Here is a 20,505-nt window from a genome sequence, read left to right as displayed (position 1 = left end):
GCAACAGTTTACCTGATTTATTTATTTTATTATTAAATTTGTATCCCACTTCTCCCGACAAGTCAGCTCAGGGTGGCTTACAGAATAAAATGGGCTCAATAGCCTCCAATATAATAAAATCAACATAACAGCAACAAGATGGTAGGCAAAATCAAAATACCTCCCTATAACCACCCCCATGCCCGCTGCCCATATCCTGCCGACAAAGTGGCATATGATGTAGGTGAAAAAATGTGAAATTTTCACTCCCCCCCCCCCCCCAACCCCTGGTTGTGTCCTAACGTGACCCAGCTGTAGGTGCTCTCCATCTCTTGGGGTGCAAAGAGGGTCAACATTGCTTGTTATTGAAGTGATGCAGTTGGGAGCTCAGGATCTACATGATACCATTTTGGGATATATGGGAACCATTCCATGCTTTCTAACTGTTCCAGGGCCACAGATCTCCAGGGCCCTAGCAAACTACATGGGTGAAGCCCTAGCTTATGGCTGGAGACGCACCACGCCACTGAAGGAGGGTGGTGCACGTAGCACAGAGGACCAGTGAGAAATGTTTTCAGGTTTCAAACCGCAGCTCCAGGTTTGAATGTTTGGTGTCTTGTAACGGGCACATAATGGCTAGCTTTCTTTACGATGCGGGAACGGCAGTTGAAGTTGCTTATCAAGAAGTCTACGGAAGCAATATATAAATTAAAGCTTTTGTAGAAAAACAACCCAGCAAAGTATCTTTCTCTCTCTCATTAAAATATTGATTTTTTTACAGGAGTGTTTTAACAACAGGCTTTGAAGGTCCTCTGAATTTAATTATTTATAGCTATTTATATTTTGATTTTTTATACTGCCGCTCTTCCAGTGGTCTCATGGCAGTTCACACAAAATATATATTGACTATAGCTGGATGGGGCAATGGCAGAGAACACCTGCAGGAGAATGAGGCTGGGCGGGCCAGCTGCAGGTTTGTGATTAACTCAGCACGATAGAACAAGAGGGTGTGATCTGAATACGGGCACTTCCAAGTCCTGTCCATTTCAGTCGTGTTTTCAACACAGCAAAGCGGTGTTATCTGCCACCTTAGTGGCCTGCAACCCACTTTGAGACAGGTTCTATTCCTGGCTGCAGGTGTACCCAGTTTGCACTGCCATCAAGGACTTGCTCCAGAGCTGTGTCATGCTTACCCCCTCTGCGATGGAAGCTGTGCAATGGGAACAAAAGGTCACTTGTACATTACAAAGTGCATATGCTTTCCGCCAACCTTATTTCATTTGCAGGGTGGTGTGCAGCATTCCATTGTCACCCAAAAGGTCTCCTCGTGTCCATTTCAAGGTAATCCCACTCTGTCGCCCACATAGGCAGAACCCTCCCTCTGAAACCTTGTCTGCTGAGCAGGTGTTAAAAACAGGCCAGATTTGCAGACGTTCAGTCAAAGTAATCCTCTATGTCTATGTTGGGATCCAAGAGATCTTCCCCGTAGCGCGAAAGATCCATCTGATTTAGAATCAAGTTTTCAAAAGTTTCTTCCAGGTCGGTTTCGCCGATCAGCACGGCCCCCATCATCCGTCCGTTCTGCATCACCACTTTGACGTATTCCTGGCCTTTGGTGCATCTCAGCAGCAGCTCGTGGTCCGAGCCCAGGCCTTGACCGTTGTATTTTCCCAGCAGCACCACCTGCAGGGATTAAAAACAAGATGGCAGCCTGCAAAACGTCTTCTGGGGCACACAAGAGTGACAAGAACTGTAGAACAGATTCTCCTGCTAAATTCAGCTACCCGGCCAGATTTGTGGATTAAGTTAGGAGTGGTCAACCTGTGGTCCTCCAGATGTTAATGGACTACAATTCCCATGAGCCCCTGGCAGGGGCTCATGGGAATTGTAGTCCATGAACATCTGGAGGATCACAGGTTGACTACCCCTGGGTTAAGTGACATCCTGTTACTTCTGGTGGCCCTATACGTTTTATTTATTTAATTTATTTTTCTGTTTATAGACTGCCCCTCTCGGCCCAGCAATCTCGTGGTGGTTTACAAAATATAGATATCAGTAAAAATCACAAAATATAAAATGTATAAAAAACCCTTCACAATTGATGGGGGCATACTTGATGTCCTACTCCCTAGTAGACCCACTGCTCTGCTGCTTCCAGTCTTTGGTTTCTTCAAAGACGACCCTAGGCAGTTTTAGCCTCGGGGGGGGGGGGGGCAGATTGTAGAAGGCAGGGAGGGATCCACCAATTGGTAACTCCGGTCTCTACCCTGGCCTCAACCAAATGCCTGGCCGGAGAGTTCCATCTTGCAGAACCTGGAGAGCTCCATCAGGGCCCTTAGCTCTTCTGGGAGCTCATTCCACCAGGTTGGGGCCAGGGCCAGGCAAATTTCCTGGAGGCCAGGGACAATCAGCAAGTTCATAGCCACAGAGCAAAGAGTCCTGCAGGAGCTCTGTACAGCCTTAATTACCTCTGAAAATAGGACTTTCATAGGCTGTTAATAGAACAGCCTTGCTCAGGTCCTGCAAATTGAGAGTCATGGCTTCCTTGACTGAGCCAATCCCTCTCATCTTGGGTTTTCTCATAATGGGACCCTGTACGATAGCCTCAGTTTAGTCATTTAGCTTCTAGGTAGAGCAGATTTGCTCAATAACCCCCTTATTTGTGTTTTGCGGCAGTCCCCCAATGTGTGGGTGAAATTATTCCACAGGATCCAGTAAATCTACATTCCACCTGCTCTGCTCAAGCTCTCTTAAGAGCGACTATACCGTTTAGATCCAGAAGGTGGCCATGTTGTTCTACATTAGAACAGCTACCTTTGAGTCCAGTGGCGCCTTAATGACATAAGAACAGCCCTGCTGGATCGGATTAACGGCTAACCTGTTCCTCTGGATGGTCAACAGCAGGGCACAGAGGCCGAGGACTTCCCCTGATGTTGCCTCCTGGCTCTGGCATGCAGAGCCCTGGTGCCTCTGAATGTGGAGGTTCCTCCCAGTCACCATGGATAATAGCCATTGATAAAAATTTATCCTTGAAGATTTTGGGGGTCTATGATTCCATTGATCCGTTGCTACTGGGCTCAAATTCAACAGTCCAGTTACGCAAACATTACACAAGAGAACACACGCTGAGCTCAGTCAGAACCTACATGCAATAATCCAGATTTCCTGCTACGGAAGATCAAAGAGAACATGTCTACGAATTCATTATCAATCATGTTTACAACAGTTTGCCCTTGTCTGAATGAGGAAGAATTTCAGCCAATGAGTCTTGAGCTAGCGCGCTAAAATTTCAAAAACGCAGCATTACAAGGAGGCTTTTTAGCAACTGCCCTCTATACACACGTGAATAAGCCCATTGAGTCCGCTGCTAACAAGGAACTGTGCTTTCAGAGCATAATTACAGGTGGTGGACAAAAAAACAGAATAAACGCATACACCCCATGACATTTTTTTAGCCCCATATCAGCAAACCATCAATTGCAGAATCTGACTCTAGAATACAACATACAGCATGCTAGAAACAGAATCATAGAATCATAGAATCATAGAGTTGGAAGGGGCCATACAGGCCATCTAGTCCAACCCCCTGCTCAACGCAGGATCAGAATGAACAATGGCAGTCAGTTACCTTAAGCAAGATGCTTAAAAGAACTCAAGACAAGCCATGTTGGATCAGGCCAATGACCCATCCAGCCCAACACTTTGAGCAACACAGTGGCCCAAACCCAGGTGCCATCTGGAGGACCACCAGCAGGGCCATAAGAGCATAAGAGAAGCCATGTTGGATCAGGCCAATGGCCCCTCCAGTCCAACACTCTTGTGTCACTATGGCCAAAATCCAGGTGCCATCAAGAGGTCCACCAGTGAGACCAGAACTCCAGAAGCCCTCCCACTATCCTCCCCCAAGCACCAGGACTAGGGCATAACTGCCCCAGACAAAATGTTGTATCTGTACCTCTAGCCCAGATGCTTATCAATGCGCTACTTTGAGCTACAGGCCCGACACGTTTCAGAACAGCGGCCAGCTTCTTTAGGTGCAATTCTTTCAAAGCACCTGAGTTTACCTTGTAATTGAAAAATTTTGTAACGTGAGCAAAGAGTTCAAAACTGAAGTCCATCTCGGCAGGTTCCCCTAAAGCGTTAGCGGCCATGCATTTTGCCGCGTACCATCCCATCTGCCTGGCCTGGGTCCAGAGCCTCATCTGGAAAAAAGGCAGGACAATAAAAAGCACATGCCTTGATCATCGAAGGCCCATCAGTCCCTCATTCCGGCAGCCTGATGGCCAATGGTTAGCTTGCTGCAGAAACTGCTATAGCAGTGTACTTTTGCACTACAAAACACAGTGAGCCAAGTTTCACCCCAAGGGTGCTCTTCTGTACAGAATCATAGAGTTGGAAGGGGCCATACAGGCCATCTACGCTCAACGCAGGATCAGCCCTAAGCATCCTAAAGCATCCAAGAAAAGTGTGTATCCAACCTTTGCTTGAAGACTGCCAGTGAGGGGGAGTTCACCACCTCCCTAGGCAGCCTATTCCACTGCTGAACTACTCTGACTGTGAAAATTCTTTTCCTGATATCTAGCCTATATCGTTGTACGTATCGATACTTCACTGGGAACCTCCTCCCACCCTGTGATGGCCTTGCTGCACTCTGCCATTCAGTTTGTACTGAGGCCACCTCCCATGAGGCCTCAGAACAGGAAGGAGAAAGGTTTACGCCACCTGAGTCCTCTTCCTTCCTTGAACTGGCTCCCTCTCTAGCTCAGTCCTTCCTTTCCTCCTTGGCTGGGCATGGTGCCTTCCCTTCTATGGGATTTCCTGGCCCCACCCCACTGGGCCAGTATCCAATCCTCTTCCTTCTGGGGAAGGCTATAAAAGGGAAGGGAAGGCTTCCCTGCTTCTTTCCCCTGCAGCTCCCTCTCCCTTCCCTGCTCCTTCCCCTGGCTGCTAGCCTCTCCCATCCTGGTCTCCCCAAAGTCTTGGGATTCGACCCAGCCACCTGACCATGCCCTCCCCACTCCTGCTTGCCTCTTGTCCTTGTCCTCAGCTGTTGCGTAGTCTCTCTCCTGAGATTACAATCGATCTCCAGGAGACAGAGATCAATTCCCCTCCCCAAACACTTGCCCTCTTTAGGCTCCACCCCCAAATCTCCAGGTATGTCCCAACCCAGCAGTCCCAACTTGGAGCAGTCTGCCTGGGTCTCGACTGCCCCCCTCTCCCACCCTCCTCACGTGGGTGAGTCAGGTCCCTGGCTATCTAGAAGTGCTTCAATGCTTGTGCATCTCAATGGTTTTATTGGGAAGAATGCTCTGAATGTATTTCTGGAAGATGCAACAGCAAAGGATAAAGTGGCAACTACCCAAGTCCAAAACCACACAGGTGCCATTTTCCAAGATGGAAGCCACAGCTGCTGAGAACGGACCCAATTCGGCTGTGGAAAAGCTTCCCTTAAAGGGCCTACCGGCTTTGTATGCTTTCAGGAGCTGCTTATAAGGCCCCAGGGTAGCACCTACGACACGGCCAAGAGGAGGTGAGCGACGGTAGCAGCTACCAGTTCGGCCAGCTACCACAGTCAATGTGGAAAGCCCTCTTCCTGCCATCATGGGCTACTGCAAGAATCTGGGCATGGCTGCAGGATGAGAAAGAGCATGGGCCGATGGGCAGTGGTGCTCAGAGGGCCCTCAGAAGAGACTGTCCTCAGGTGCCAGAACAGCTGCTACAGTTGCACAGAGACTTCTGCCCGTGAGAATACTTGTGGGCTCTTAAACGAACCAGAAGGGCCTTTTCATGCTTAGACTGACCAATGGTAAAGTAACCCTACAGGCCACAAGAGACGAATACTTTCTCAATGCCCCCAAGCCCTGGGAGGTGGCGCCACCCATGTTTACTTTACCTGCTGCCACACCGGACTGGGCTCCCACGTTGTCGTGCAGATGTCCCCCGCTGCGTAGATGTCTGGTAGCGAGGTACGCATCTCTTCGTCCACCTTCAAGCCTCCGTCTTGGCCCAGAGCAAACTGAACAGAATGGGTAAAAGTTGGTTTTTAACATAGGGGGAAGATGCCAGAGTTGGACAGAAATCCCAGGTTTTTTCAGGTCCAGTAGACCCAGACTGAAAAAACTCAGGGGGAGAAAGGCAGCGGCAAAGCCACTAAAAGCAGATGAGAGGTAGATCCATTGAGGCTCTTTGGAGAGGTGGTCCCTTTAAACTGGACTGCCCCAAAGAGCCTGCCAAGCAGCTGATCTTGCGGGGAGAACGCTCCCTGCAGGCCTAGCTAGGACTCTGTTGGGTTCCTGTTAGTTGCAAAGTCGTGTCCGACCCATCGCGACCCCATGGACAATGATCCTCCAGGCCTTCCTGTCCTCTACCATTCCCCAGAGTCCATTTAAGTTTGCACCTACTGCTTCAGTGACTCCATCCATCCACCTCATTCTCTGTCATCCCCTTCTTCTTTTGCCCTCAATCGCTCCCAGCATTAGGCTCTTCTCCAGGGAGTCCTTCCTGCTCATGAGGTGGCCAAAGTATTTGAGTTTCATCTTCAGGATCTGGCCTTCTAAGGAGCAGTCAGGGCTGATCTCCTCTAGGACTGACCGGTTTGTTCGCCTTGCAGTCCAAGGGACTCGCAAGAGTCTTCTCCAGCACCAGAGTTCACTGTGTTGGGTAGCCCGGTTTAAACTGGACTGCCCACCAGAGCCTGCCAAGCCGACAATCCTATGGGGAGATTTTTTTCTGGTTCTTCCTGTATACATTTGGGAAACTGAGGTAGACCCAAAAAATACCGATATGATGTTTTTCAGGTCTATTTCCAGTTTAGGTCTAGTGGTTAAGAGTGGCGGCTTCTAATCTGGTGAGCCAGGTATGACTCCCCGCTCCATGGACTAGTCACAGTCCTGATAGATCTGTTATCACAAAGTAGTAGTATCTGGGCTCTCTCAGCCCCACCTCCCTCACAGAGTGTCTGTTGTGGAGAGAGGAAGAGAGGGCAATTGTAAGCCGCTTTGAGACTCCTTCAGGCAGTGAAAAGCGGGCTATAAAAACCAACTCTCCTTCTCAACTGCACACACCCAGTGTGTAATACTTTGCCTACATGCGTGTTAATGTAATCTAGTTAATTGCAACTTCTGGCAACCCTATGAAATATGACATAAGAGCGAAAGTCCTGTAGCACCTTAAAGACTAACCAAATTCAGAGCAGAGAATCAGCTTTTGTGAGGCACTGCTCACTTCTCCAGATATCTGAAGCAGTGACTCATGAAAGCTCGTACCCGATCATTAAGATCCTTGCTCAGATCTTGCCAACTGCGATTCGTGGATTCCTTGATTGAGTCAATCCGTCCCATCTTTTCCTGCTGCCTTCAACTTTTCCCAGCATTATCATCTTTTCCAAAGATTCATGCCTTCTCATCATGTGGCCAATGTACAATACCCTCAGTTTAGTTATTTTACCTTGAAGAGAGAGTTCTGCCTTGATTTGATCTAGTACTCACTTCCTTGTGTCTTTTTGGAAGCCCGCAGTATCTGTAAAATTCTTAGAATCACAGAATCATAGAGTTTGAAGGGGCCATACAGGCCATCTAGTCCAACACCCTGCTCAACGCAGGATCAGCCCAAAGCATCCTAAAGCATCCAAGAAAAGTGTGCATCCAACCTTTGCTTGAAGACTGCCAGTGAGGGGGAGCTCACCACCTCCTTAGGCAGCCTATTCCACTGCTCAACTACTCTGACTGTGAAATTTTCTTCCTGATATCTAGCCTATATCGTTGTACTTGTAGTTTAAACCCATTACTGTGTGTCCTCTCCTCTGCAGGCAACGGAAACAGCATCCTGCCCTCCTCCAAGTGACAACCTTTCAAATACCTAAAGAGGGCTATCATGTCCCCCCTCAACCTCCTTTTCTCCAGGCTGAACATTCCCAAGTCCCTCAACCTATCTTCATAGGGCTTGGTCCCTTGGCCCCAGATCATCTTCGTTGCTCTCCTCTGTACCCTTTCAATTTTATCTACGTCCTTCTTGAAGTGAGGCCTCCAGAACTGCACACCCTTACAAATCCTTGTCATTTAGGAGGGGGAAAAATAATCCCCAGCCACCTCCCCCTTCCTCGTTTGGAAAAACACCCCCCCAAGACAGATTCACCCTCATTCCTTACGTTATTGCCCTCGAGGAAGGGCTGGACATTTGGAACCACTCCAGTGGCGCTGACAATGAAGTCGCAGCCGTACACCTTCCCGTTCGTCAGTTCTGTGTAGACTGGCCACCGTTCTGAAATTTATTTTGGGAGATTTCATTCATTCATTCATTTGGGTAACCCTTCCAGGGCCGTCAAGAAACCCCAGGGTTTCAGGAAACCCTGGTCGATAAAGCCTGATACGCAATGAGGAATTAAATTATTAGTTTATTTTTTATTTTATTTATGCTTACACTTGTATACCGCCGCTCCCTGCAAACTCGCTCATGGCGGTTCCCAAAAGGAATATAAGAATACAAGCTATCTCCAATAAAATCTGGCATTACACAATTTAACTGAAAACTTTCTCCCCATCCTTCAAGCCACTGGGATCGGTCCAGATGACAAGCTATGGTTGGCCGTTGAGAATGAAAGAACAACAGGGGGTAAACCATCCAGCGGTTCCTGGCTCAGTCTAGCAATGTGTCCAGGAACCAAAGGGACGGGGTGGGTGGGGAGGACCTGATCTCGTACCCTGATCTCATCTATAAACTGGATGTGAAAGAGGTGGTTATTCGAAGATGCATTCCCATCAGCTTTGAGATTAACCTTTATCCCCGTGTCAACCGGTAATGTCTTGGCCCCAAAGCCAGGCCTGAAGCCGAACTGAAAAGGATCCAGGGCAGATGTCTCATTCAGCTGTTCTTCTAAAGCGTCTGCTTACCTTGATCTGACTCCACGTTTCCCTCATCCGGCTGAGCTTTTGGGAAAGCGGAGGCTACCTTCTGCGACTGCCGGAACTCTTCGGGGAGGTAGATTTTCTTTACTTCGCACAGACTTTCAATGTGGACTTTGTGGAACAGCTTGAGAGAAAGGGACAAAGGCATCTCTCAGTACCATGGGGGAGTAAAGCACCACTTATGCCGACCCTAAGAGGTGTTCCAGGCAAGACCTCCAGAGGTGGCCACCCATTGCCTTCCTCAGCATAGCGATCCTGGAATTCCTGGTTGTTCCCAGCCCTAGGGAAGCATTATTGGCCTCGACCAGGGTCAGAGCCTTTTCTGTCCTGGCCCTGACCTGGTGGAATGAGCTCCCAGGTGAGCTGCAGGCCCTGCGAGAGCTTCTGGCATTCCACAGGGCCTGCAAACGGAGCTCTTCCACCAGGTCTATGGTTGAGGCCAGGGAACTGAGGAAGATCACCTCCCCCGGCAAGCCAGCAGCAAGTCTTATGATCTGACCCCTCTTTCCATCCCTCCAGAGATGGAGGTAAGGTGGAGAATGGGGGAGTGTATTTGGACTTCTTACTGCCATGTTGTTTGGCTTTTATTGGAATTGTTGCCCGTTTTCATGGGGTGTTACTGGGGGTTTTATTGGACGCTTGTAAACTGCCACGAGCCGGTCTTGGGAGTGGTGGGAAATAAATCGAAGAAATAAATACGTCAATAAATGGTTTCCCATCCAAATATTAACCAGCACCAACCCCGCCCTGCTTCGCCGCCAGGAGCTTTACAATAAGGAAAAAGTTTATCCGACGCTTTGAGAATGCAAACATTACACTGCAATACTCCAAAAGTGCGTGACTGTAGGAAAGCCACTGGAAATTCCAAATCCAAACAAGGAACTGTAAGGCCCGCATTTCACTTGGGGCTGCTTCGTCACTCGACCCAAGCCAAAACTGTGCTGCATGAATGTGAAGAGGCCTCTACATAAACAGACATGCCCTAATGTGTATCTTCATAATCTTACTGCAGAGTAAGAACTCGTAAAACACGTACAGGCCGGTTGAGGTACGTTGTTATTCTGCAATCAAATCATGAAGATACAGGGGTGTGGCTAAAGATGTCGTCCTGAGAGGGTGGCAGGGCATCTGCTCTGCTATCTCTGAAGCCTGACAGGGGTCAATTGTGCAAGCAATTGGCAGAAAAGAGGAGGGGTACGCAAACCCCACCTCACCTTTCTACCCAGGAAGTTCTTGGGGCCGTCTCCAATCCTTTAGGGAGTATATCTCCCTGGATTATAGGCTGTCAGCGTTCCAGGTCCAGAGGACGACTGCCATTTTCTACCTCGGACTTTCTTTTCTTTCTTCAATCTTAAAGTATCTGCTTCAACCCTACATGATGATTTACCACAAATGAACGCTTTGAACTGAGGGGAGGACATCGGCTGAGTTCCAAAACATCATTTACTGCAAGTATCTCTCGCTTTTTTTTTTTCTCCGTCTCTCTTCCTGCATCAAAGCCCTTTGTTTCCCCCCTCCTCTTACTCTGCTCTGCCCGAAGCCACCTCGTTAAGAGGCAGGCTAATTCTCCTAACTAAGCAGAAGAAGGACTCAAATCAACTCGAATTAATTGGCAAAAGCTCTTATTGTAATTGTTTTGGTTTTCGAAGATAAGATAAGCTGTGAATGGGAAAATCTCACGAGAACTCTGTGCCAGCACGAGAATCTCTGCCTTCAATACGTCACATGCCTGTGCCGGAACATTAGAGGATAAAACAGAGGACCTCTACTGGCCACTCGTAAAACTGTTTGGGGCCGGGTTTTTTTAAAGTCAAAATCATGTCTATGTTAAAAAGATTGGCTCATCTAATAGAGATACAAACCCAAGATTACAAAGTATTTTTAGATGGATTGATCAAAAATATCTCCAAGGAGATCCAAGATGGCAAGGAAGAAGTCTTCAATAGGAATGATGGATCAATAACAGTGACTGATGACAGCTTTAAACAAGGTGGAAAACCAACAGCAGAAGAGAAATCTGAAATTCATATCTTCAAGGAGATCCAAGATGCCAAGGAAGATGTCTTTAACAGGAATAATGGATCAATAATAGTGGCTGATGACAGCTCTAAACAAGGTGGAAAACCAACAGTAGAAGAGAAATCTGAAATTCTGGAGACGGAAAATGGGATGCCGGAGTTCTGCAGCCCAGATAAGAACACCCTTTTTAAAAAGACATACAGCCATCTCAAAGCAACAGTGTACAAAAATCAATCAAAAGAAATATGGATCTGCAGTGAAAGTAACCGATTTAAAGGATCTCTCTGGGGAAAAAATTGTATTGATACTGGAGTCCAGGAGGTGCAACGGCCTCAAGATTTATCGATGCATATTCTGCGGGAAAGAGTACAACTGCACTTTCTACACCAAAGGCCAATGGGACAGAATATAATTTTACGGGAACGACAAGATGTAGCAAGCCTCGAGATGAGACCCCCTTAAGAAGACCGAAAGCTCATATTGTTTTATGTTTAATGTTATACTGTATTCTATATTTCCATTTTTATGAAAAAGGGGAAGCAGTGTCTCTTTCTCTCTTGTTTTTTTTTGTCTCTTTTCTTTTGTAGGCATATAGGTAATATAATCATTAGTGCTGAAAATGTAAAATGGGGTTCCCCCCCCCTTATTTTTTATTTCTTCTATTAGGGTATTGTCCTAGGACTAAAGCCTACACTGACTTGTAGAAAAAGTTTAATGTTAAGCTTTCAACTTAAATCTGAAAATATATCTGTCAGGATGGTTCTTAGAATGGGTCAAGCACAAATTGTTTTGTAGATGTATCAGAACCAAGGATAAGGAGAAGCTATAGAAGACTGAAAGCTTATATTGTTCTATGTTTAATGTTAAGCATTTAATCTAAACCTGGAAATCTTATTATTCTCTGTATTAACAACATATACTGTATCCTACATTGCTATTTTTATGAAAAAGGGGAAGCAGTGCCTTTTTTCTCTCTTGTTTCCTTTTCTTAGTAGGCATATAGGTAATATAATCGTTAGCGTTGGAAATATAAAATGGGGCTTTCCCCCCTTATTATTATTTTTTTTATTGGTGTATTGTGATAGGGCCAAAGCTCATATTGATCTGTAGAAAATGTAAAGCTCTCAACTTATACCTGTCAGGATGGCTCTTAGAATGGGTCAAGTATAAATGGTTTGTAGATGTATCTGTATTAAGGATAAGGAGAAATTATGAAATCCTTTTGTAATTTTTTTTCTTTGTACATCTTTAAGGCAAAGCCCTACTTTCCTCTCCCTTTATCAGGGTATTGATACAGGGCCAAAACTCATACTGTGCTATAAGAAATGTTTAATGTTAAGCATCTAACTCAAACCTAGAAATATCTGCTAGGATAGCTCTTAGATTGTATCAAGCAGTTAATGTGAGGTCTACGATCTCTCAAGTAAGTTGATTAATAATAACTTTTCTTTTGTATATCTAAAAAAAAAAAAAAAAAAAAAAAAAAAATCATGAAGATACACATTAGGACGTGAGTTATCTAGAGCAGGGGTAGTCAACCTGTGGTCCTCCAGATGTTCATGGACTACAATTCCCATGAGCCCCTGCCAGCGTTTGCTGGCTGGGGCTCATGGGAATTGTAGTCCATGGACATCTGGAGGACCACAGGTTGACTACCCCTGATCTAGAGGCTTCTTGACAAATGTGCAGTCAAGTTTTGGGTTGCGGTCCATGGAAGAAGCAGTCGTATTTAGTCATGTCAATCCCCCCAGTTTCCAGAATAGTCAATGAGGGGTCTGGAGGGGGTGAGAAGAGTAGGGGCCCTTGGTGGGCATGTCCACAGCTCTACTTCCCAGCTATATTCTGCATGATCACCCCACTTCTGGGGTTTCTCGAAGCCTGAAGAACGTTTCAGGGGGTTCTCAAAGGTTAAAAAAACGTTGAGGAAGGCGGTCTTAAAGCATTGGGTAAACTTTGTCCACAGTGTACAAACTCTTACTTAATTGCGTTGTTCCTGCACAGTGGGTTGGCAATACACTGTGTAACCCATTTTGTACCTTTCACTTCCTGGATCTGGTAAGACCCGGTACCCAAGGACAGGGAGCGGGAGAAACAGTCCCACCTCTTTTGCTCCCTTGAGACGCAAGCCTTCGTGCCAATCAGGACCCAAGGCACTGCCCATTTGCCCGGGCCCTGCTCCACCTTTTTCTTCCTTCTCAGCTTCTGGAGGTGAGGGGAGATCAAGGAAGAGACCAAAGAGTGTAAGTATTATACGGCTTGGATCACCAACTTATTCTCCAGATGCCTGTTTAGCCTGGAGAGGAGACGACTGAGAGGGGATTTGATAGCCATCTTCAAGTATTTAAAAGGCTGCCATACAGGGGTAGTCAGCCTGTGGTCCTCCAGATGTCCATGGACTACAATTCCCATGAGCAAATGCTGGAAGGGGTTCATGGGAATTGTAGTCCATGAACATCTGGAGGACCACAGGTTGACTACCTCTGATATAGAGGATGGAGCAGAGTTGTTCTCTCTTGCCCCAGAGGGACGGACCAGAAGCAATGGGATGAAATTAATGCAAAAGAAATTCCCTCTAAACTTCTGGAAGAAGTTCCTGACAGTCAGAGCGGTTCCTCAGTGGAACAAGCTTCTTCGGGAGGTGGTGGGTTCTCTATCTTTGGAAATTTTTAAACAGAGGCTGGATAGCCATCAGACAGAGAGGCTGATTCTGTGAAGGTTCAACGGGGTGGCAGGTTACAGTGGAGGAGCAATAGGGATGTGAGTGTCCTGCATAGTGCAGGGGGTTGGACTAGATGACCCAGGAGGTCCCTTCCAACTCTATGATTCTATGATTCTATGCCAGTCTAAAGACTGGGAACAGACCCCCTTGCAGGGGTCCAGGAACTACAGCATTGGCCTCGTCTCACCCTAAGGCTTTCACTGGTATGGAGCACAGGCTTTGAAAGCCAGAGACGTCCAATTGGAGGGCTAAAGTGCTTCCTGAACCCAGGCCTCTCCATTCCAAAATATTTAAAGCATGTAGATTAGCCAGATGCAATTGTATGCATGCTTTAAAAAAAACAACAGCACACATACAAATGCCAGCAAGGATGCAGGGCTCCGTTCTAAGTATTCTACTGACCGGCTGTTGTATATTTTGTCCTCTTGCAAGCGACGGGAGGTTCCGGCTTCTCTGCGATCAGCTTTGGGATGAGGAATTCTGCCGCCCCCGCGTCGAAGAAGGTGTTCCCGATCGCTTTGTCTTTGATGGCCCAGATCACTTCGCAGCTTTCGATTTCATAGCTAGAAAGAGAATTAAGGCAGACAGAAGAGAGAGGAGGGCTCCCCATGAATCTATTTTTTTTTTTTTTGCAAGGGAGATCACTTAGCAAGCGATAAGGGCCACAGTGAAACTGGTGAGAGCGAAATGGAAATCAGCGGGAAGGAAAAGAGTGTTTATTCACTTCATTTGTGCCAAGCCTTTCTCCCAGATGGAGACTCAAGGCAGCTTGCACCGTTCTCCTCTCCTCCGTTTTATCCTCACAACAACCCTGTGAGGTAGGCTAGGCTGACAGTGTGTGTGACTGCCCCAGAGTCACTCAGCGAGGCCCCATGACGGAGCAAGGATTTGAACCCATGTCTCCCAGATCCTATTCTAACCCTCTAACCATGGCACCACACTAGCAGGAAGTTAAAGACAAGTCTCTTTTTTAAAGCTACAATTGATATAGTTACTTATTATATTTATTATATTTTATTATTTATTATATTTATACACCAGCCTCCCCAAAAGCTCAGGGCGGTTCACATAAAACAAACAATACCGATAACTTATTTTAACAATAATAAAGTGATAACAAGAAGCAACAGAACATTAGAAAAATATGGAAAACATTAAATTAATGCATACTGATAGCCCAGTGGGTTCATTATAGTTCATTACTGTAATATTTTCTTATTAATCCCCCATTAAAGCGGCCCTTCTGATAGGGGTAGGAGTCTCAAAGCAGCTTACAATCACCTTCCCTTCCTCTCCCCAGAACAGACATCCTGTGAGTTAGGTGAGGCTGAGAGAGCTCTGAGAGAACTGCTTAAGAAAAAAAGCTCTAACAGGACTGTGACTAGCCAAAGGTCACCCAGCTGGCTACATGTGGATGAGGAATGGGGAATCAAAAACCCGGTCCTCCAGATTAGAGGCCACTGCTCTTAACCGCTATACCAAGCTGGCTCTGCAACAATGGGATGTAAACAGGTTGACTACCTCTGATATAGAGGATGTTTGCTGTAGTGGTTAGGAGTGCGGACTTCTAATCCGGCATGCCAGGTTCGATTCTGCACTCTCCCACATGCAGCCAGCTGGGTGACCTTGGGCTTGCCACGGCACTGATAAAGCTGTTCTGACTGAGCAGTGATATCAGCGCTCTCTCAGCCTCACCCACCCCACAGGGTGTCTGTTGTGGGGAGAGGAATGGGAAGGCGACTGTAAGCCGCTTTGAGCCTCCTTCGGGTAGGGAAAAGCGGCATATAAGAACCAACTCTTCTTCTTCTTCTAAACATCAAGCTACCTGCTGCGGTACAGAACTGATTAGCACAATTTAGGCTTACAAGATAGTCAGGTCCCTTCTGCATGTTGACCTTTTTAAAAATTTATTTTTATATTCTGCCCTTCTCGGTTGGCTCAGAGCAACCAACCTCAGATTTATACGTATGGTTCTTTGTACAGTTCTCAGTTCCATATAAACCGCCCTGAGCCTTCGGGGAGGGCGGTATAGAAATGTGAATAAATGAATGAATGGAATGAATGAATGAGAAAAACAATACAGATCTAATACATATACTGAAATTAACAATTAAACTAATTAGGTTGTAAAACTGTTGAAATGATATATTATAAAACTACCTATTGTTTTTAAAAGCAAGTTCCACTTACACCAATTCCAACGCGATCCCACCATTTCCAACAATAATTATTCTTTTGGCCTTTGCCAGATGTTTCTGAAATTCCTACAGTGGAGAAACACAACAAAAATTGAGTCCAATGGCACCTTTAAGACCAACAGAGATTCATTCAAGGCGTGAGCTTTCGGGCGCAGGCCCTCTTCCTCAGACTAAATGGAGTCATGAAAGTACAGATAGACCAAAAAGGTAAATGTGTGGCAAATTAGTGAACTGTGTCATAGAATGCTGACGTATTCCTATTTTTATTTTTGTAATTTTGATCTTTACATTGCATTAACATGTAGCATGGAGGATACATTTATATGTTACATAATCTACTGTATCATACATTTCTATTAAGAATTCACTGATGAAGATATCGAAAACGGACTATACCTGGGAATCCGTTTTGAGATTGTTTTGAACACTGTGATTGCTTTGAACGTTTAATCCCTTTGCCATCGCCAGCTTGAGACTTTTTTCTTCTACTTGAGGCTTCTCCAGGCAGTGAAAAGTGGAGCATAAAACTCAACTCTTCTTCGGTGTCTACCCCGGAAGGATGCAAAACGTTAATAAATACAAGCAAAGGGAATTACCGCAGCGCTGTCTGTATCCCGGATGCCCAACACAAAAGGGTTGCCTTCGGTGATTAATTTCGGCTTGGCCCCGGCACACAGGCAAAGCCTCTCATAGGTGTACTCCTCGTCATCTTCTGTGATGACTTTCTGCAACAAGAATGAAAGGCCGGGACCCAGGGGAAGGGGGGGGGGCAGGATGAGACAAAGGAAGCATTATCAAAGAGAGCTGCAGATTTGCTCTTGACAGCTAACCTTGGAAGTTCTTTCACCTCTCACCACCCAAAATGTGGTTAACAATTCCCCAGTGAAATATCAAGTCAAAATGTGGCAGAACAGAGAACCCAACAGACAAAGAATAAATTCTACCATCTCCATAGGATGCGGGAATCTAATTTAAAATATTGTCTGTTGAAAATGAAAAACAAGGATGAGAAAGAGAGCGATTAAAATGTGGTGTTCTCTTACGTGCTCGTCGCTTTTCAACCGTTTTACTCCAGACTGGATAACTTTAATGTTAGGGTAGCGTCTCTCCAACACGCTGCTTGTTTGTTCCTCCACGTCAAACTCTTCTAAAGCTCTGGAAACCTGGTGAAGACAACAACACGATCGCTTCAAAGGTATATGTACATTTCAGCACAAAAGCTACCGAAGCTGCAGCTGCATAGAACTCCATGCTGAATGGAGCATGCACAAGTGCTTTATACATAATACATTAAAACAACAACAGCACAGAAATCAAGGGGCTGCTGCTAAGAGGGATTGTGGCCCAGCAGAAGAGCCTCTGTTTGGCACCTAGAAGCTCCCAGGTTCAATTTCTAGCATCTCTAGTTGGTCGAACGGGCTCCCGGAGGAGCTGAGGGCCCAGCAGGAGCTTTCACGGTTCTACATGGCCTGTGAAATTGAGCTCTTCCACCGCGTCTTCAGCTGAGACCAGGGCACAAAAGATCGAAGGGCCCCTCCTCAGATTAGAACGATAGTTGGCACCCCTGGAAATCTATGCCCTGAGGCATTGAGAGAGTGGAAGAGGACTGGGTGGGGGGGAGGGTGGATATAGGATGAGTTCTTGATTTTTTATTTTGTAACCTGCCACGAGACATTTTTATAAGAGCAGCGGTTAATAAGTCAAATAAATAAATAAATGAATATGATAAAAATAGTTCAAAAGGATCAGGCACAAGGTTTTGTGAAAGTCTTCAGTCTGAGACCCTGGAGAACGTAGACAATGGTATTATTAAGGGACCAAGGGTCTGATTCAGTAGAAGAGTTGTTTCTTATACCCCGCTTTTTACTACCCGAAGGAGTCTCAAAGCGGCTTACAAACACTGTTCCCTTCCTCTCCCCACAACAGACACCGTGGGATGGGGCTGAGAGCGCTCTGGTAGAAATGCTCTCTGAGAACAGCTCTACCAAATGTACAGTACTCCGTTACCCATCTAACTTACCCTGAGCCAAAAAGGAGGGCATGATATAAATGCAAATGATTAAATATAATAATAATAAAAACCTTGGTTTTGTGAGCAGTGACTCACAGAAGCTGTGCAGACCTGGGGAACCTGCAGGAGCCACATCTAAAACCTCCAAGAGTCAGAACCCATCTTCCTCACCTGTTTGAAGTTTATCACTGTCTTTATAACCGGAGATGCCGTGATCAGTAAGATATCGTCAGAGGGAAACTCTGTAGCCAGCTTGCAAGAGAAGGAGGGGGAAAGGGTGAGATCGTTTTTCAGCAGTGTTTTATGTCTCTCACGTATCAGTGTTCTTCACGAATGCTTTGCCTTAATGAGGGAGTCGTACATGAACAAAACTGCTTGCAGACAGAATCAAGCAGACCGGTGGCACCTTGTACCCCAGGGATCCTCATGGGCACCAGAGCATCTGCGGAAACCTTCCCTGGTGCCCAAAAAGTGTTTTAGAACATGGGTGGGGGCAGGCAGGCCTTTTGCCAAACAAGGCTTCCGATCACTTCCAACATGTGATCGCTATGACAAATCTCTTTTGAAGGAGCCCAACTATTTAAGCTGAGGTCATTGCACCTAATTAAAAATACCCCCACGGATTTTGAGTCCGATGGCACCACTGAGACCAACCCAGTGGTTTTCCAGGTATGAGCTTCATAAGGACCAAGCCCTATGAAGATAGGTTGAGGGACTTGGGAATGTTCAGCCTGGAGAAAAGGAGGTTGAGAGGGGACATGATAGCCCTCTTTAAGTATTTGAAAGGTTGTCACTTGGAGGAGGGCAGGATGCTGTTCCCGTTGGCTGCAGGGAAAAGGACGCGCAGTAATGGGTTTAAACTACAACGATATAGGCTAGATATCAGGAAAAACAATTTCACAGTCAGAGTAGTTCAGCAGTGGAATAGGCTGCCTAAGGAGGGGGTGAGCTCCCCCTCACTGGCAGCCTTTAAGCAAAGGTTGGATCCACACTTTTCTTGGATGCTTAGTTTAGGATGCTTAGGGCTGATCCTACGTTGAGCAGGGGGTTGGACTAGATGGCCTGTGCGGCCCCTTCCAACTCTATGATTAGGGAAGTTATCCGCATATAAGTCATCTTATATGCCCAGTGTAAGAGTAAATTAACATGCAACATAATGAATACAGTTAACAGATTCCAGAGATAAATATGCATAGCGAGCTATTTGGATTTGTTTGGGTTCAACTGCAGGGAAGAAATGCAATCCAAAACTGAACACTTCCCTCCGTTTCTTAAAAAGGGCCCCAAATAGGGCGGGCCGTCCAAACAGAGTCCATCTGGAAACCCCAACGAAGCAACTTTCCCCATTTCTTCTGCAATCCTATGCAATGTCAAAACCCAGGGTGGCTACATCGCGCATGCGCAGTGAATCAAGACCTGCACGCCAGGTGGTCGGCACTCCGCGCATGCGCACAACAGTGCGCTGTGAGGGGACCGAGACGCCTTACCCTCTCGGCGCACGTCACTCCCGCGATCCCTCCTCCCACCACAACGAATCGGCTCCCAGTGGCGGCGGCGAGGAGCGAAGGTGGACCGGCTGCCATGTTGACCGCGGTTCAAACGCCTCCTTCGGCCTCGGCAAAACGATCACCGGGACGCTGCTTGGCTACGGCGCGCCGCGAGGCTCCTTTCGGGGCGTTTCTGCCACTTGCGCTTCCTTTGGAAAGGCTCGGGAGGGGGGCGTGGCCAGGTAATAGAAAGTGTTCTCTGCTGCCCCGCAGCGGCCAGGCCGTTGTATTGCACCCTAAGGAGTACGGTTTGCTATTGGCATGAATAGATGCAGAAGGAGAGTCGTGCTTCTCTGTTCTGGCCACGATTAAAGAAGCACAAGGTTTATTCCATTAAGGACTAAATCAGTGGTCCTTAACCTTTTTATCACCGGGGACCACTCAACGCTTGACAATTTTACTGAGACCCGGTGTGTGTGTGTGGGGGGGGGGTAGTTTACTCCTCTACTCTCAACCACTGCCCTAACGCTCTCTGATCGCTATGGCAATGTTTAAACATCCCTTCCAAATAAGATACAGACACGCCACAACAATGAACATAAGGAACATTTTATTTTCATGGAAATCTTAACTCATGACAATGACAAATCAATGGGAACCCTGAGCTTGTTTCTCTGCAACAAGATAGTCCCATCTGGGAGTGATGGGAGACAAGGACACCCAAAGTGTGTTGTAAAGGGGGGGGGAGGCGTCCTTCGGGGCCCACCTCCAATTAGTCGACGGACCACATGTGGTCTGCAGCCCACAGGTTGGGGATCGCTAGACTAAACCTTTTTAGTCTTCAAGAAGCCATCAGCCTCCTGTTTAAGTCTGCTGCGGACTTCTGCAGAAGGGAGCGGTTGACCCATGGAAGCTCCTCCCCTGCCACCAATGTTGCTAGTCTTTATTATTATTATTATTATTATTATTATTATTATTATTATTATTATTATTATTATTATTATATTTCTACCCCGCCTCCCCCCAGAAGGCTCGAGTTGCTCCTGGACTCTGGCTCTTTTCTCCTGCTGCAGACAGGCTGACCCAACTACCCATTTTAACGGGGCAAACAAGGGAATGTTCGCTTCCCGGATCCAGATCTCAGCTATTGGCCTCGTTCAGCGGTTTTGAATGACAGGAGCGGTTTTGA

At 46.6% G+C, this 20,505-nt stretch overlaps 1 protein-coding gene across 1 annotated transcript; it reads right to left on the bottom strand.

Annotated features, from left to right (window-relative positions):
- Positions 1–2: 2 nt before the first annotated feature.
- On the bottom strand, positions 3–19,528 carry PYROXD1 (pyridine nucleotide-disulphide oxidoreductase domain 1). The gene is made up of 12 exons (XM_077340160.1): positions 19,317–19,528; positions 18,001–18,081; positions 16,862–16,981; positions 16,415–16,543; positions 15,811–15,884; positions 14,023–14,183; positions 13,003–13,103; positions 8,868–9,006; positions 8,126–8,238; positions 5,873–5,995; positions 4,044–4,181; positions 3–1,662 (listed from the first exon to the last, which is right to left on the bottom strand). Exons 1-12 carry the CDS (start codon positions 19,410–19,412, stop codon positions 1,414–1,416), a joined length of 1,524 nt encoding a protein of 507 aa, XP_077196275.1. The 5' UTR covers positions 19,413–19,528; the 3' UTR covers positions 3–1,413.
- Positions 19,529–20,505: the final 977 nt, after the last annotated feature.

The sequence above is a fragment of the Paroedura picta genome, chromosome 5 (genome assembly GCF_049243985.1).
Source record: "Paroedura picta isolate Pp20150507F chromosome 5, Ppicta_v3.0, whole genome shotgun sequence".
Lineage (NCBI taxonomy): Eukaryota > Metazoa > Chordata > Lepidosauria > Squamata > Gekkonidae > Paroedura > Paroedura picta.
The sequence above is the reverse complement of the archived record's forward strand: the minus strand, read 5'-3'. Positions and strand labels throughout refer to the sequence as shown.

Coding starts and splice junctions, on each gene's coding strand:
- PYROXD1 (XM_077340160.1), bottom strand. CDS start 19,412: ATGGCAGCCGGTCCACCTTCGCTCCTCGCCGCCGCCACTGGGAGCCGA. Junction 18,082..19,316: donor GAGTGACGTGCGCCGAGAGG/GTAAGGCGTCTC, acceptor TTCTCTTGCAAG/CTGGCTACAGAGTTTCCCTC. Junction 15,885..16,414: donor GGGATACAGACAGCGCTGCG/GTAATTCCCTTT, acceptor TCTCCACTGTAG/GAATTTCAGAAACATCTGGC.